This window comes from Phocoena phocoena, chromosome 19 (genome assembly GCF_963924675.1).
Source record: "Phocoena phocoena chromosome 19, mPhoPho1.1, whole genome shotgun sequence".
In the NCBI taxonomy this organism is placed as follows: domain Eukaryota; kingdom Metazoa; phylum Chordata; class Mammalia; order Artiodactyla; family Phocoenidae; genus Phocoena; species Phocoena phocoena.
In genome coordinates, this window is record NC_089237.1 from 27815839 (window position 1) to 27833226 (window position 17388).

The window sequence follows — 17388 nt, forward strand, 5'->3', positions numbered from 1 at the left end:
CTTTTAATTTTCCAGGTCATTGTGGAAATCCTGATTTACTCTGTGCTTCAGTGAAATGCCTTTCCTAACATTTTAAAGATAAAATTAACAGAAGTATTTGACACGAATTATGTAGAAAGAGAACACAGAGCTGACTCATTTATAGACATGTAAGTTCAAATATACCTGATAATATATCTAGTAAAATATATATTATTTGTTCCATGTCCTAGATATTTGGCATAATGGCATGAAATAAACATTAAAAATCATATTTCTAGCATAGAGATTTCCAAGGATTGCTTAGGATCCTATATTTAAATAACCAAATTTAGATGGAAGCCTTAACTCAGACCTTCAGGGGATAGACGTGTACTTACCGTGTTTCATGTCTGCCCTCTTATTTTTGGAAATATAGATCCCTGAAAGCCTGTGCAGTGTCAGGGACCATCTGTCTTATTCGAAGACATTTGCAAGGCCAGTAGAACTACAAATGGCAAAAGACAGATGTATTTGCACCTTCACATTCTGTACCTTGAAGCAGCACTGGGAGGAAATAAGGCCTGTTTTGGCAACAGCTGTTGCTTAACCCGATTGTAGTACACACTGGTGAAGGCAAAAGACGTGCTAAGAATCTTTTGGTTTAACAGTCACTCATTCAAACAAAACCCATTTCTTCCAGTCTGAGACTGGAGGATTGGAAGGACCTCCATCATGTTTTTATCATGTGTGAATAAGTGTAGTTTTCATCTATTAAAAGTGAAACTGGGTGCTAAGGGATTGCTCATTGTTTTGGAGTATAAAGTTTTTGTAGTAGGGATTTACTAAGCAATAGTCCATAGATGTTTGGTTGCATTAATTTTTAATGCTTCCTATGTAAAAACTTACTAAATAGATAATTTTTCATCAATATGCTTAATTTTTTGTACATCAAATCTAAAATTATTAACATACACATCATTTTGTGGGCACAAGCAGGGAACAGTACATTTCAAAAAATGGTCAGGGGACTTCCCTGGTGGTGCAGTGGTTAAGAATCCGCCTGCCAATGCAGGGGACATGGGTTCGAGAGCCAACACAGCCATACATACATACATAAATATAAATAATTAATTAATAAAAAGAACAGTATATGTGGAATGTGCAAAAAAAAGAGTGGTCAGAGTAATTTCATGGGAATAAAAATATAGAAATTGGGAATGAAGTTATTTCCTTGACCTTAACTAGCTGAGGTTTTTGGTGAAGTAAACCTGGTATGACTTGTTGTCTTTCATAGGTTTCCTTTTTCTTAAATCGAGCAGCTTTTTGCTCCTTCTTCCCTCCCCCCCATTTTTGTATTTATTCATTTCTGTGTGAGCAATTCGAGCTAGGTATTAGGAACTTTTGGCCTGACCCTGTAGAAGTAGATAATGTAGTAAAAGAATACTGACTTAGGAGTCTGAAGCTCTGGTTTCACATCTTGGTTGTCCTAGGTAAATTTCTTCATCTGAAAAATGAAAGCTTGTATGTATGGATTATTATCTGTCATACTTACAGTGTAAGTATGGTGTTTGATCCTGTTACCTACTTTCTAAGCCTCATTCATTGCTGTGCCCTAGGCCAGTGCTTCGCAAGAGCTCCATTTAGAACTCCATTTAGAACACATAGATGATTATTCTTATTTAGAAATGGAAGCATTTAATAGCATTTATTTGCTTATCTGTAATTGAAATTTGTAGACTAAATCTGCCGTCAGAGCTTGCTAAGTGAATAAATGACATTGGCATATAGTCCTTGAGGAAGGTCTATTCCTCCTAATTCAGTTACGTCTGCCTTGGCTTATTTAGACGCTTTGACCTGAGCCCCAAATGTTATAGGTGAAGTTCTAAGAGTTAAATGGGTAAGATTTGGAGAAAGATTCCCCAGATACAGTAGCAAATGGTAATTCTCCACCTCCCAGCCCTGTCTTATCTATGTGTTATTTCTTGATAGCTAAGCTGTGTATGTTTGGTTCCAGATATAAAGTAATTGATAATGTATTTTCATTAGGGTGGATATGTCTACATGTGCAATATACATATATAATTTGAGTTTTCAGTTTTTGTACTAAATCAGTAGAATCCTTAAACCACTCCATAGTTTGTTCCCTTTTACCATATATCTGTGGATTTGCGGGGGGATGGGAGCGGTGAGAGGATTAAGTCTCCTATATACTGTATTACAAGTCAGTAAGCATTACTTTCTATAGAAATTTGACAATCTGTGTGTACTATTCTAGTCTCTCTTCTGCCACATCTGGCAGAATTCGAACATTAGTGTTTTTCTAATGAAAATCTTGACCTTGTAATTTAAATTTGCATGTTGAACGTACCTCAGATTAGACAATTTATCTGTATATTTCAGCTTGAATTTGCCTTGAGATCAATAATTTGAGAGCCAATAATGCCATAGGTCTCTGTAGTAGTAAGTGGTTAAAATTAAATTAATGAAAAATTTAAAGTAATACTTGAAAATGATGTGAGGACTGATCTGCTTGCATGCACGTAGGAAATGTGTGTCCATCAAAGATGCTGCTTAACGGGGGCATAGAGAGCGTAGCAGAGTCATTAGGGTTCCTGGAATATTTTGTTAGAGAATACGGCTTTACTTTACAATTTACACATAATGTTGTATAGCCCTTTCTCTGTTCAGTATGTTTAATATTTATATGGGCTCTTTCTGATGTCTGTTAAGTGATAGTGCTTGAATTCTCATAGGACATGATCAGTTGGAAAATAGGAGTTTCAGAGATTTTTTTAGTTTCTATAACTCTGAAGATGATGAAATCTAATCATTATTAATGCCTTTCAGCACTAGAGTCAAGTTATAAAAGATTTTACCATGTTCAAATCAAATCTAGACTTACTTTTCCCTTACATATAAAAAAAAAAAAGTCTTCACATTTGTCTTGTTTTCAGCTAGTAAGACCAAAGCTTTTGTGGTACTGTGTGGCCTTTGAAAAAATGAATCAGAGTTTAAAGAGTTACATAGCATTAATGATTTGATATAAAGCACAATTCCTAACTGTCTTCTGACAGTCTCCAGAAGAAACCGTTTGAGAGCCAAAGGCAAAGTCACTCTATGCTGGACTAGCATTTCTGTATTTTTAGTCTCTTGGCCAGCCCTGATGTTTTTCAATCAGAATTCAGCTTAAAAAGGACATAATCATGACTTAAGTGGATAGGTTTTATATGGATTGTTCAACCTGCTGAAACTTAATAGTGTTTGGAAAACACACAAATTCTTAATACCTGAATATGATAATTTGAGTTGCATTTGTTAATTCAGACCATTTAAATTCCCTATACACTCTTACTCACACGCTCTCTTCCTCCTTCGAGTCACGCCCTGTAAAACTACAGCTGCGGGATTTTGGAGAGGAGCGGAAAGTCATAGGTGAAGACAGCTGGATCATGGACTTGGCCTTTGTGACTTTATATTTTCATTCTTTCCCTACTGAGGAAAGATGAAGCGGGCACATTTCAAAAGAACAGCTGACACCACCCATGCAAAGTCAGTAGTTACGTCAGTCACTCTAATTCGTTGGAGTTTGTGGCTCTTCTTTTACATGTATGTGGCAGAGGTCCAGTTTGTCGGAACGAGTAAGAAGTGGGTGAGTACAGATTGGGACCGTGCCAAATGTACGTGCTGAAGCGGGTCCTCACCCTGTTTCCCCAACCCCTGTTTTCTCCTTGAGCTGCGTCAGCCTGTAGATCCTTATTTGGCTAAAGAAGGATGGCTTGTAACTCACACAACCGAGTTATGTTGTGAACAGTGAGGACTGTGTTGTCTTTAAACTTGACCACACTGCTGTTTATTGCAGGCCTGTTTGCTACAGTGTCTGGAGGGTTAACAGTGCATTTTGAGATTGTGGGGTTGTAGAAATCTTGTTGGTAACATGCTGCTACTGTCCGGGAAGGAAAATCTAGGATATTTAATTTAAAAAAAAAAAAAAAACACCAAAAACTTGTGTTTAATTTGTTTGGCTAATATGTTTCTTTTTTATATATAAGGAAATTTAAACTTGGAAAAAGGTATTTACTAGCTCTATAGGTGGGAACATCAGCTGGTCTTTCGAAATGTAGAAACTTAATTTTGTTTCATTTTTGTTTGATTTTGGGGGTCAATCAGAAGCCTTTTAAGTCATAAAGGATTAAGATAAAACTTTCAAATTCTTTACAGTGAATCAGTTGTATTCTGATATTTGGAATGAGGTGGGAGACTGTCTAGCTTCTATGCAATATATGCTAAAGAGCGACTCATGCCCAGACGTTCCAGACAAGTGCTTCTGTCAGAATCGTTTGAACTGTTTGATTAATTCAGGTGTCTGCCTAAGGAAGAAAATGAAAGGGAGTTGGATAGTATGTGCCAACAATAACTTCTTCATTTTGGTGGTATTTGTGGGCATACGGAAATGTGTTGAACTTTCCATTTTCTGATCCTTTTTTTATGGCGTCACGGTGCTGTTGAGACATTGGAGTCTTCACGTGGTCACACTTATTTAAAATGGTGTTTCTCAAAGTTCCGGGTGAGCTCCAGTAACATTTTGTTTCTGATGTAATTAGTGAATCATGAAATCAAGACAAGGGGATCATGGCTAACTTTTTTTTCATTAATGAAATAGAATATAATAGAATGTAATTTCGCTACTGGTTCTGCAAACTAACAGCCTTGGCATTATCTAGGAGCTTGTTAGAAATATAGAATCCAAGGCCCCACTCAGACCTATCTACCCTGTCATTATATGCAACAATCTTCACTGTAACTAAATCCCAACATTAATGTTTACAAAACGTTGAAATAGAGAATAATAAAGTTGATTACACACCAAAAAAACCCACATTCATTAAATTGTTTCAATTTGTGTGTGTTCGTGTACATACCAGCTTACACGTTAATACATTTGTCTCTTAGTATCCAAAGGGGGTTGGTTCCCACCCCGTGCCGAAATCGTGGATGCTCCTTATATGAAATGGCCTAGTATTTGCATATAACCTACACACATCTACCCATATATTTTAAATCATTTCTAAATTGTAAATAGTTGCTGGTGCACAGCAAGTTTTGCGTTTTGGAACTTTCTTTTTTTTTTGATCTATATTTGTTTGTGGATGTGGGCCCTATGGATATGGAGGGCCAACTGTATATTTCTGTGGGTCATAGTCAAAAAAATTTTTGAAATACATTGTTTTAGATGTGGATGATGACATCTGAATGATGACATTTTTCTGATTGTAGTCTTATCATTAACTGTGGGAGAGATTTCCTTGCTATGTATTGACATCATCTCTAAAGTTTTCTTTTCCAATATTTCTGTCTTCCAACTCACTCTTTCTTCTAATAGTATCTTGCTTTTCTGTTCCCTTTGTCATATCTTCTGTTCTTTAGTCCTCAGAATTGTACTCAGTTTTGTGAATATGTTCAGTTCACTGGGAGATTGGTGCTAATAAGCATGATTTTTCTTTTTTAATGTTCCTAACACCAAAGTTGAAGAAGAAAATTACCAAGTTATTCAGTGCTCTTTCCTTCTCAGTTTATTATGTCTTCCTTCCAAATGTCAGATGCAACAGCGATATTTTGTTCTGTGTGCAAATATGCATAGCATGTCTTAAATGCTGTGAACAGAATATTAAGAAGTATGTGTAACATTGAAGTCTGCCTTTGTATCCCCAGCTGTATTTAAAGCAAGCAGTTGTGGCTTTAGTTTCCTGTATTCCAACCTAGCTCAGTGTAGGCCAGATAGAGGAAGCTAACCTCTTCTATCATTATTAAGAGTAATGCTAATTTCCTGGAATGTGACCCTAAAATGGAAGTAAATCATACCACAGACTTGGTTTTAGTGTTAGTTCCTTTGACCAGCAATATGCAGTTCAACTTACTGTAATTAAGCAGCTTAGAAAATATGTACTTTCTTTCTGTGGCTCTGAGACTACAACTGGTGAACAGCAAACAATGCTTATCAAATTTTTATTGAGTCCCCTTTCGCTAGTTTTAAACATTTCGTGTCACACAACCACACATCTATCGCTACTGGTCCCACTCTTTTCTCCATCCAATTATTCCATTTAACTTGTACTTTGTTTTAAAGGGCCTCTGAAGTGGATTTTATTTTATTTTACCTTAGGAACCCTACAGGGGTGCTCCAGAAAAGGGGGAGAAATAGAGCATTTTGAAATCTCTAACCCTATGAAAATTAAGGGCCTTGTTACTGCACATCATTCTATTTATTGGTTATATCAGACTTGTTAGTATCTATGGCAGGATTGCAAACGATTACTAATTTTTAAATTTATTTTATCCATACTCTTTAACAGTATAATAAACATGTATTTGTTAATGTTACATGAGTTTTCCTCTAATTTTTTGTGCATTTTCCCCCCTTTTCCATGAAGGCCTTATCTGTTTGGAGCGGGGTGTTTTTCCATAAAAGCTCCATGGTGAGTCCCAGTTCAGTCCAGCATGCCTAATTCATTTGCTGTACTCTCAGAAAGTAACTCTGTTTTGTACTTTGTTTTCAGTTGCATGGCCTGATCACAGATAGATGCACCGAATTACTGAGTAATTTGTAGATGGGACATGAATGTTGGTGTTTAAGCTTTAAAAGATTAGTTTTCTTGGTTTCACTTCATTTCTTGAAAAGTCACATAAAAAATCATAGATTAATATTTAAAAAAATAGAAATTAGAAGAATTCTCATAATAATGCTAGTATATATCATAAGACAAAGGCTAACACCCAAGTTTAAAGCTTTGAGTATTTTAGTGATAGAAATTCCCTACATGACATGCTGAACATTTGCAGACAAGATTTATTTTGAAATGTAAATATATTTAAGGTATACTAAAAATACCCTATAAATTTTTACTGCATTTTATTTGGTGCCAAAGGAACAAGAGTCAGTTCTGTTTTGAATAGTTTAGGTAGTTGTGGAGCTACATGAGGAAATTTGTATTTCATATAAAACCTCCTAAGTAACTTATTATTTCGAGTTACTAGCACCTCCCCACCATAACTTATTTAGTAAACTCTTATGTAAGGCTGCATAAAATACAGCTTTTGTCAGTCTTAGACATGGTGATCATAGAAAAGAAACAATATGTTTAATACTTTTATGTAAAGGTATGAAATAGAATATATTTAGAACCTGGTATAATATGTTTAGCACAATATTTAAGAGTCAGGGGACTTCCCTGGTGGTCCAGTGGTTAAGACTTCACCTTCTAGTGCAGGGGGTGCAGGTTCGATCCCTGGTCTGGAAGCTAAGATCCCGCATGCCTCGTGGCCAAAATACCAAAACATAAAACAGAATATTGTAACAAATTCAATAAAGACTTTAAAAATGGTCCACATCAAAAAAAACTTAAAAAAAAAAAAAAAAAAAAGAGGGTTCCAGAATCAGACTGCCTAGGTCTTAAATCCCAGCTTACTTACTGCCTATATGATCTCGGGCAATTTTCTAAAACCTCTCTTTATCTTAGTTTCCTTATCTCCATTAAATGGAGTTACCAAGTAGCACCTACCTCATAGGTTTATTATGAGGAGTTAATGAGCCGACAATATAAATTGCTTAGAACAGTGCCTGGCACATAATAAGAGCTCAGTAAATGCTCGCTGCTACCGCTATGATTTCTTTTCTGCTTTAAGGGGAAAATTCCATTTTTGAAAAGTAGTTTCTTTAAGTTAGATCATGATTTTGTTTTTCGTTTTTGTTTTTGTCTGTTTTGCTTTTAAGAGTGAGTGAGTCCAAAAAGAAGTTTTGGTTAATGTAAGTTATATCAATTTTATAAATTTAGTCAGAATATATGTATGTGCAGTTCTCATAACTGCTCCTGGGACTTGCTCATACTGTCCCTTTATACTAGGAGAAAACCTTCCAATCATTTTTCTCTTGGACAAAAAGAAACTTAAAAATTTGACACAAACTAATTTCAGTGTTCATATGCCACAGGAACATCTGAAAATGTCATTGTCGTATTAGAATAGGGTGATAAATCATCATAAAAATTTCCTCTTTGAAATGCAGCATCAAAATTAGGATATAGATTGTGAAACTATTGTAAACAAAATCAGGGTATACAGGAATAAAAATTCCCTGAAAGTCAACCTTCATTCTTTGTGTTAACCGGATTTCTTCCAAAACAAATAAAATACATGGATCTTACTCAGGAGCTTGTAGTGAACAGTTGATTTTTAAATGCCAGATTCAACATATGCCAACATTTCTTTGTAGACGCAATTTAGAATTAAATTCCATCTTCGGATAAATTTCTCATTCTAAGTACAAAGAAAAAAGTTTTAGTATGTTAATAAAGATTGAAGTTTTAGCGTAGAAGTAAAGATAGAATGACAAACATTGTATGTGAAATAAGAAAAGCCCATGCCTTCAACAGCTTATGTGCTCCTCAGATTTAAGCAAAAGTACTTGTCAACCAGAAATGATTTGAGGTTGAAACAAGATTAAAAGAGCCAGATTAAAGAAAGGGATATATGAAATATAGTAGACTTTTAAATCATTGCTTGTCTTTTAGAAGACTGCTTTGTGGTTTGTTTGATGCCATCGTTAGCTCACAAGAAACTCGTTTTTAGTCACTTATACTAGCCTAAAAGAGCCTCCTTTAAAATACGGTCCTTTACTGGTGGTGCATGTTTTTCCCATTAAGATCTTAATGAAACCTCAAATTAAGGCAGCAAAATGAATATAAATTTGACAACTTCTTCCATGTTGTTTATAAGAGCTTCTTTGTTTTAAGAGTTTTTACTATTTTTTCATGCTATTTAGCATTCAACCTGAGAATGTTTTTATTTACTGTTTGAAATAAAACATTATGCTAAATAAAGTTATTTATTTCATCAGGGTTATAGGACTTCCAATATAGGATAATATTTGTATTTTGGAAGAATGTGAAAATTTTATAGTTCCTCTTAAAATGTTATGTAAGTTTCATACGAATTTTTTTTATAGATTTTCATTTGCAACATTTATATTTAGCTAAGATTTTGCTTTTATTTGATCACAGTTTCTACTAATTCTTCATTCTTTGATAAACTGTTTTAATTATTTAAATTCAGGCAGTTTCAGATGAGTCAGTTTCTAATAATATCTTTTCCTTTGACAACCAAATAAGCTTGTTGGAAAGTTAACTATGCAGACCATCTTCGACACTTTAGCCATTTTCTACATTCTGGAGATTATGTATTCTCTAGGATTTATGAATTTAAATAATGGCATAAAATGATGTAAGAATCACACACATGATACAGTTTTTAATGCAGAAATTTTAAGAGAAATAGCCATTGTGAAATTTTAAAAATGAATTTTGCTTTCAATATTACAAATAAGTAACAAGTTTTTATCGAGCTCCTAGTCAGCATGTAGTATCATGTTTAAACTATTGCTATTTTTGATTTTCTTAGCAAAAGAAGAAATATATGCACAACAGTGTAGACAAGAGGTAGTCCATTTGACTATATCTTTGTAGTGTATAAGGTTAATTTTAAAGAAGAGTTAAAACTTACATGTCAAATTATGTTTAAAGTTTTAATTAGCACCGAGTCTTCAATCTGTTTATAAATAGCTAATTTAAATTAATCTTGTTATTCTGAGAATATTGAAAAAAATAATATAATAATATAATTTCCTTTTTAGAAGCAAAGACTTAAATGGAGAGGAGAATCTTACCTGGCAGGTTTACAGAAATCTCATATCTTTAAGAATAATTAGTGATAGAATAATTTTAGATATATTATCAATATCTTTTTTAAAAATAAATACTTTCATTTTCCCTCTTAGTTTTTATTTTAGAATACACAGTTGAGAATGAGAGAAAACTGCTGAATTCCTTTTGAAAGCCCAGTCATAGTGAGGAGCATAAAGAAAAGTTTTTCTTCCTTAACACAAAGACGTAATACCACTTGTAATTCTTACATCAATATTGTGTCTAAGATTTAAACTGAAATATTGACTGTACCCTTATGTTTTAGAGAAGGAAAGAAAACGGTGCTTCTATCTCAGTTTAGCTCTTTTCCTTGCTTGTGTCCTAAACAAGGCACTGGACCTCATTGTTGCTTCTCATGCCATCCACAGATTCACCACTTGTATCCTATTTTATAGAACATAGTAAAATTATCCAGATAGACATAATTTTTCTATAATTTTAAAGCCGATATCGTTAGAGTTTTGCTTTTTTTTTTTTTTTTTTCTGTTCGCAGTAGAGTGTGGAGAAAAAAAAACAGGCAAGAGAAATTCAATATGTTTCTCTGACTGAATTATATAATACAGAAAAAGCCAATGGGTAACTTCAATAGTCTTCGTAAATATTTTTAAAGATGTCATCATGTTAATGTCCATAGGACATCTGATGGCATTAAAAATGATTCTCATTCTATGGTTAGATGGTTAGGTCTCCCAGAAGAAATGACAAAATGTTAAACTCCTCAGTTTTAATTCAGCACCTTATTTGTTGTTTTTTTCATCGTACATTAATTTTACTTTTGATTATGTTGTGTCTTGTATCAAGTTTAGTAAATGTGATGTTTTCTGATGTGGTGAAGGTTGAATTCATTCCATAGTTCTTTATGTTTTGCTCACAAGTTAAGGCAAATTTTTCTTTTAATTTTTGAACATGGGGTTATTTATGGCTCAGGAGGGTAAAGAGCAGGAGTTCTCAGTGGAAAGGAGTCCACCAGCACTATCAGTATGTTTTGTACTCATTTATAACCACAACACAATTGAATTTCTGGACCCCCATATACATTGAGAATTTTTATTTTTTATATCAATTATTAATTTAATAAATTAATAAACACCCAGAGGTATTCATTTATACTTGCAAATGTCTTGTAATAGGATTTATTGTCTCTTTCAGAGGATAAAGGGAGATATTGAGAGGAAGAAAGAAAAAAAGGCTAGTACTGGAATGCTTTCCTAAAATGGTTGGGTCACCAGTCTATAAGTGAGCATGATTTGCAAGGCTAGCACTTTTCTCTTTTGTTCCTTTCACGTATGTATCATTTTTCAATGTTTTATCTTTCTGCCGACAAAAGGTGATTTTGCAATAGAAATATTCTGGGTCATTGTGGAAAAAGTTCAATTCTGCTTCCACCCAACATTCCTGGTCTTGGTCTTTTAAAATTTTAGGATAAAGGGCAAATTGAATCAATGTTAAATTTTCTCCCTTTGGGTATTTTGTATAGAAAATACTTTAATAATAATAATCTTTTCTTTAGATTATTTCTCCTTTTTATTTTTCTGAAAATCTTGCATACATAAGCACATATTTTAAATTTCTATTTTGCTTAAATACCACAGTCATTCCAAAGGTAGGTTGATGATAGAAATAACTTGTTATGAATATGTTCACCAAATATGCTAAATACCCAATACACAGCACTGTGTCATGCAGGAGGTAGCAAGTTATTTTCAGGGATAAAAACCTTTTAATTACTTATTAAACACAAACTTGTACTAATGTGATTTATGAAGGCCCTATCAGAAGAACAAGAAGAAATAATGAAGTATAAGAATAAAAGTAAACATTTTTTCATAATTTTAAGAATACTTTTAACCTAAGATACTTACTCTCTGCAGGAGATAATGAGTTTATGTAAATTGATACTGTGTTGGTGCTTTTTAGTTGTGTGTTCAGAAGCTGAGTTATGTATAACATTAAAGAAGCCTAAAAGACTTTAGCTTTTGACATTAACTGATTAGACTGTAAGCTAATAAACATACAAAATATATATATTTGCTTGGCTAAAGACTAAATTGATTATTATATTACAAAGGTAGCTAAGTGGCCCAGTAGCAACTTTTTAAATCTATTTAGGATGCATTCCGTAGATGCACCATAGACTCTCTTAAGAAGTGGCATGCTACTTGTTTTCTGTCTTGTTGCTTACCACATGATTTAAAAACAAAAACAAAAATAGCATTCATTAATTTGCAAAGAACTTTGAACTTGTGCATTTTGTGGGATCATTGTTGCTTGATGGTGATTCTAGTAAAAACATAGTCACACAGTTGAAACACCTTTCAAAAAATTTTGGAATGTTTTTTTCCTCTCTCCTCTGCCTTCCAGCCTCCAAAAACTGACCAATGGAAGTTAAAAGATGCTAGTTACAGGAACTTACAGCATTTCAGTGATGGAAATAAAGGCTTTGAAGGAAAATTTACATTCTAAGGTAGTACAACAGAGAGCATCATAACCAGAAAGAACAATTCTGGTGCCAGTTACCCAGAAACCAAGGGAAGGTGCTTGTTTGTTCAGGTGTAGGTGGAGGGGAGTCTTCTGTTGGTTTTGCAAAGGTTATTGCAGCTGTGGCAAATGCAGCAAGGAAAACGTGAAATTGTTGGTAGAAACAGATGCATTTTCTTACAGAAACTTAAAAATAAAAAAACTGTCATTTTATTCCCTATCAGTGGAAGTCTGACTGTGACTAGTGTTGGTGATTTAGGCATGGATGTGATTTTTATGGGTAATAACTTGTTGTGTTTAAGAAATGTTAATGATGGAAAGAAGAGGCCTTTGCATATACGGCAATGTGCATTACATGAATTTGGTCAAAGGCAGAGAGACCAAGCAGAGTGGTTTCTGATCCAGACTTTTTGCTTTCCCTACAAGGAAGGCATCAAAACAGAAGGCTCAGGAAATAAAATATGTGAGAGACTATTTCAGGTGTCATAACACCTGGAAAATGAGATTGCCAAAGTGAAGTCTGATTTTTTGAAAATTAGTTGAAGGCTGTGTGCTATACAGGAGATAGCGTTGAGTTCTGTGATATGGGAATTCACAGCGCTTTCTACACGTTACCTAATACAGTGGTTCTTAAACCTGAACGTGTGCCAGAATCTCCTGGAGGGCTATTAAAAACACAGATTGTCATGCCCCACCTCCAGAGCGGGGTGTGGCCTGATGAATATTTGCATGTCTAAGAGGTTCTCAGTGCTACTAGCCAGGGACCACACTTTGAGAACAAATAAAATGCTGTAAAGCTTAAAATAACCCTAAGAGGTAGGCATTGCTGTCTTTCTGTTTTATATATTTTATATATTAGTTGTCTGAGCACTGAGAGGTTAAATAACCTAATCAAAATCCACACAGGTAAAAAAGTGGCAGCACTGGGATTCGGATTTTTCCACCTGGCTCCAAAACCCAGTCTTTCTCTGTCTAACCGTACTTCATTAAAAGATAAAGAGATAAAGGATAGTGAGCAAACGAAGGTAGAAATAATGTTGTTTGACATTGGAGACTGACTAGCAGCGGCGAAACATTATTCTTGTGCTCCGACTGGGCTGTGATCTCGACCAGTGTACAGTGGGGTTATTTCCTGGTCTACGAGTCAGAGACAATAATACACCATTTCTCTAAGGTGCCTGACAAAATTGCTAAGGAACTTTGGGGCAGTCTTTGACAAATTGGGAGAGAAGAGAGATATAGGATTTGCAAGAATATGAAAGGTTGATATCAGAAGTCAATGGTATTAGAAGCTGAAAGCTGATTTGGGGTAAACAAAGAGGACAGCAAGTACTTTTTTATGGTAGTTATGTGAAGTATCAGGAGTTACTTAATGTGTCTTCAAACATAGGAGAAGCAGAATAAAAATTGACCTATCATCTTCACAAATCCACAAAGAAAAAATAAACAAGAAATAGGAAGATCAGTGACTGTAATCGCCCTAGATCTTTAGGTCTACTCACCAGACATTGTCTAACCATACATATATGTCTGAGAGCATTGTCAGGATTCCATTCTGTATCACCTCGTGTTTTCATACATGCTGTCTCCATTCAACTGTATTGTCAGTCCCACATTTTACATATTGAAGTGAACTGATAAACTATTCTATTATTATGAGATGTTTTTGCTGGTTCTACTGTTCCACTTTGAAATATCCAGGGAAATGTTATCTATCTCAAATGGGTTGACTTGGATTTTGCCAGCACATTCTTCAAAAAGAAGCTAATTTTTCTTGGTCTAAGTTGCTATTCTGATAATACTCTGGAGCTTTGAACTAGTTTTACTTTTACTGCAGATCACAGTCTCACAACCACCGGTTATACTTACAGTAAAATGCATGTCCACATGGGAGCGTTTGAATACTTAGGGGCAGATTTTAAGGGAAATATGTCATTTTATCAAGGACCATGATTTTATCATGGTAATTTTTCTTTTTTTACTATCATTTTATTTTTTAAGCAAAGTTAAGCCACCACCACAAATTTCACCCAGCAAATCAATGGGCGGAGAATTTTGCGTGGCTGCGACGTTTGGGACATCCCGATCGTGGTTTGCAAATAATGCAGGTCTGAAAAGAGAAAAAGGTATGTATTTTTATTGAAGTTAAACTTGCCATTTGTAATTTTTGTTTCTTGAGGAAAATTCAGAGCAGTTCTCTTTGAATAATCTTGAGCCCAACAATAGAAAAAAATTTTCCCACTCAGTTAGCATGTCTCTCCTCAACTATTCAAGTCTCAAGAAGACAGGCTATCCTCTCACTGTAAATGTGGAATAAATTGCCCACTGAGTGTTTTTATTTTGTTTTGCTGGTGACAATATACAGGTGTTCTCAGTGCTGTCAATTCCATAGCATTATATGTAGCTTTTACATTTTTCTCAAACTAATTTCATGCCATTGTCTATAAAGTGTGGAGAGGAAAAACATTGTTATCCCTATTTTAGAGATGAAGAATTTGAGATCAGTAAGTTTAAATAATTTAGCTAAGATCACTAGTTAGTAGGTTGTGGTATCAGAGTTTGAACCCAGGTTTTCTAATGCTAAATCTGTCCTTAAAAAATAATCTGCAACAGCTCTGCCATGTTATAAATTAAAAGATAAAAACAGGCTCCCACTCAGAAATAAGAATCATCTTTTATGGTGACTGTTGTCCCTTTGAACTTACATAGTGTTGTTGTTGTTGTTTTTTAAATCTCTCCTTTGACCACCAGAGTCAACTTATATAATTACTCTTTTAGTATGTGATTCCTCATTGTTTCTGTTTAGAAAAGAGTGCCTGCATTCGTGGACCAAGTGTTTAATTTTGAGTGTTAAAAATTTCCTCTTATTATTGTGATACTATTAAAGTAGGTCAGAAACCGAGTTGTTAGTGAGGCACTTTTCTGACAGGTTCCACAGGCTGTATTGTTCTTGGCAAAATGGCTCTCCCTTACGCTTAATACTGGCAGTCAGACGTCAGCCCTTTCCCTTGTTATCGCCTTTCAGTGGCCCTTTCCTTGGAAATAGGATCCCAGGCACAGCAGGCTCTTTACCTAAGTGGGAGAGGATACAGTAAAGTATGCAAGCCTTCCATTTTCTTATCCCATCTTTATTTTTTTGTTACCTCCTCAGCTTTAATGATGCTATCGAAATGACTTTTTGTTACTAGTTAAAACCCTCTGTGAAGCTCGATTTCAAATGCTTCTCGCTTCTGTTCTAATTACCCTTTTAACTTGCTACCCCTTTATGTCCCACTACTGGTCATTAGCCATTTTCTCAAAGCAGCTGTAATCCAGTCCTCTGGCATAGAGATAAGGTAACCCACCCAGCATTCATGAGGGATTTTATATGCTCCTAAGTTTACTGTAAAACCCAAGATAGAGGACTAAACCTGGTTTGGTAGTGAGGACATGTGTACTCCTTATAAAGTCATTTGATTAGATCCATATTCAGCACCTGACCTCAAACTATGACTGGTCTTCATTTGCCGTGGGAGGAAAGAAGGAAGAGGATTGAGAGGAAAGAAGGACAAGGATTTGGGGGAGGAGGACGTGTGTGTGTTTTTCATTTGTCTGTTTGTTTTAATCCAGAAATTTAAAGGAGGAAGTTTTCTGAGAGAGAGTAGATGAGAAGTTAGGCTGATTTAGGCAAAGGGTCTCTCCTGCAGTTGAGTTGGTGCATCCAGTGTAACTAAATCTTAGTCCATACAGGGTTCCTTTTCTGTCAGTCCTTCCCTGTCCCACCTGATACCGTTCATTTTTCGTAATGTGAGACAAATTACTACACTGCAGGCAAATACAAAAGACTATATAATATTGTTTGAGCATACTAGAATTTTGAGTATATTTATGTCATTCTTGAAATTAATTGCTTAAATTTAAAAATATTTTGATAGCATAGAACTTTTCATATTCGTTAGCATCTACTTATAAGAGACAATTTTTAGGCAAGGAGCAGGCACCATGTGAAAAAGTTCCTGCCTTCTTATTTTCTCTCAGCAACCTCAGGAACGGACTGAAGGGTCAATAACTTGTAAAAATGATTCTGTGCTCCTTTTATGCCAATATCACATATCCAGGATCTGTTTTCCTGTTTTGTAGATCAGTCCAAACAAGTTGTAGTTGAATCCCTCTACATTATTAGCTGCTACGGGAACTTAGTGGAGCACATGATGGAGCCACGACCGCTTAGCACTGCACCCAAGATCAGCGATGACACCCCACTGGAAATGATGACATCTCCCCGAGCCAGCTGGACTCTGGTTAGGTAGTATCTCTTTTTGTTTTTTGGGGTTTTTTTAACAGCTTTGTTGAGATATAAAATATTAAAAGTGTACAATGTGGTAAGGTTTGACGACGTATGTATACAGCTGTGAAATCATCCCCATAAGTAACATTATATATATATCCATCACCTCAAATGTTTTCTTATGCCTCTTTCTAATCTCTCACCTGCCCCCCTTTATCCCTTCTTAACCCACTGAGCCCCAGGCAACCACTGGTCTGTTCTCTGTCACTATAGATCAGTTTATAATTTCTAGAATTTTATATAAATGGAATCAGAGTGCATAGTCTTTTTGTCTTTTTTCTCCCAGCAAAATTATTTTGATTTATCCCTGTTGTGTTTTTTTATAATTCATTCCTTTTCTAATTGAGATATAATTTACATGTAATACATATAATACAATTCACCCACTTAAAGTGAATTTTCACTAGGTCGTGCATCCATCACCACAATCAATTTTCATCACCCCCCAAAGAAATCCTGTACCCATTAGCAGTCATCCCCTCCCCGCCCCCATTTTCCTTCAACCCTTCAGCCCTAGGCAACCACCAGTTTATCTCCCGTCTCTGGATTTGCCTACTCTGGACATCTCATATAATTGGAATCATGCAAAATGTGACCTGTTGCATCTGATTTCCTTTACTTAGTATAATGTTTTTAAGGTCCATCCATGTTGCAGCATGTAGCAGAACTTCATTCCTTTTTTATGGCCAAATAATATTCCATTGCATGGATATACCACATTTTGTTTATCCATTCATCAGTTGATGGGCATTTTCACAGTTTAGTTGTCATGAATTATGCTCCTGAGAATATTCATGTACAGATTTTTGTGTGGTCCTATGTATTCAGTTGTCTTTGGTGTATGCCTTGGAGAAGACCTCCCTTTGAACT

The 17388-nt window shown here is 35.1% G+C and overlaps 1 protein-coding gene across 1 annotated transcript in view; it reads left to right on the top strand.

Annotated features, from left to right (window-relative positions):
• BCAS3 (BCAS3 microtubule associated cell migration factor) overlaps positions 1-17388 on the top strand; it is a 578557-nt gene that overhangs the window by 241701 nt on the left and 319468 nt on the right. Inside the window, exons 18-19 of the mRNA XM_065897745.1 lie at positions 14193-14317; positions 16311-16476. Coding sequence (XP_065753817.1) covers positions 14193-14317; positions 16311-16476 — 291 coding nt within the window. The remainder of the gene's footprint in view (positions 1-14192; positions 14318-16310; positions 16477-17388) is intronic.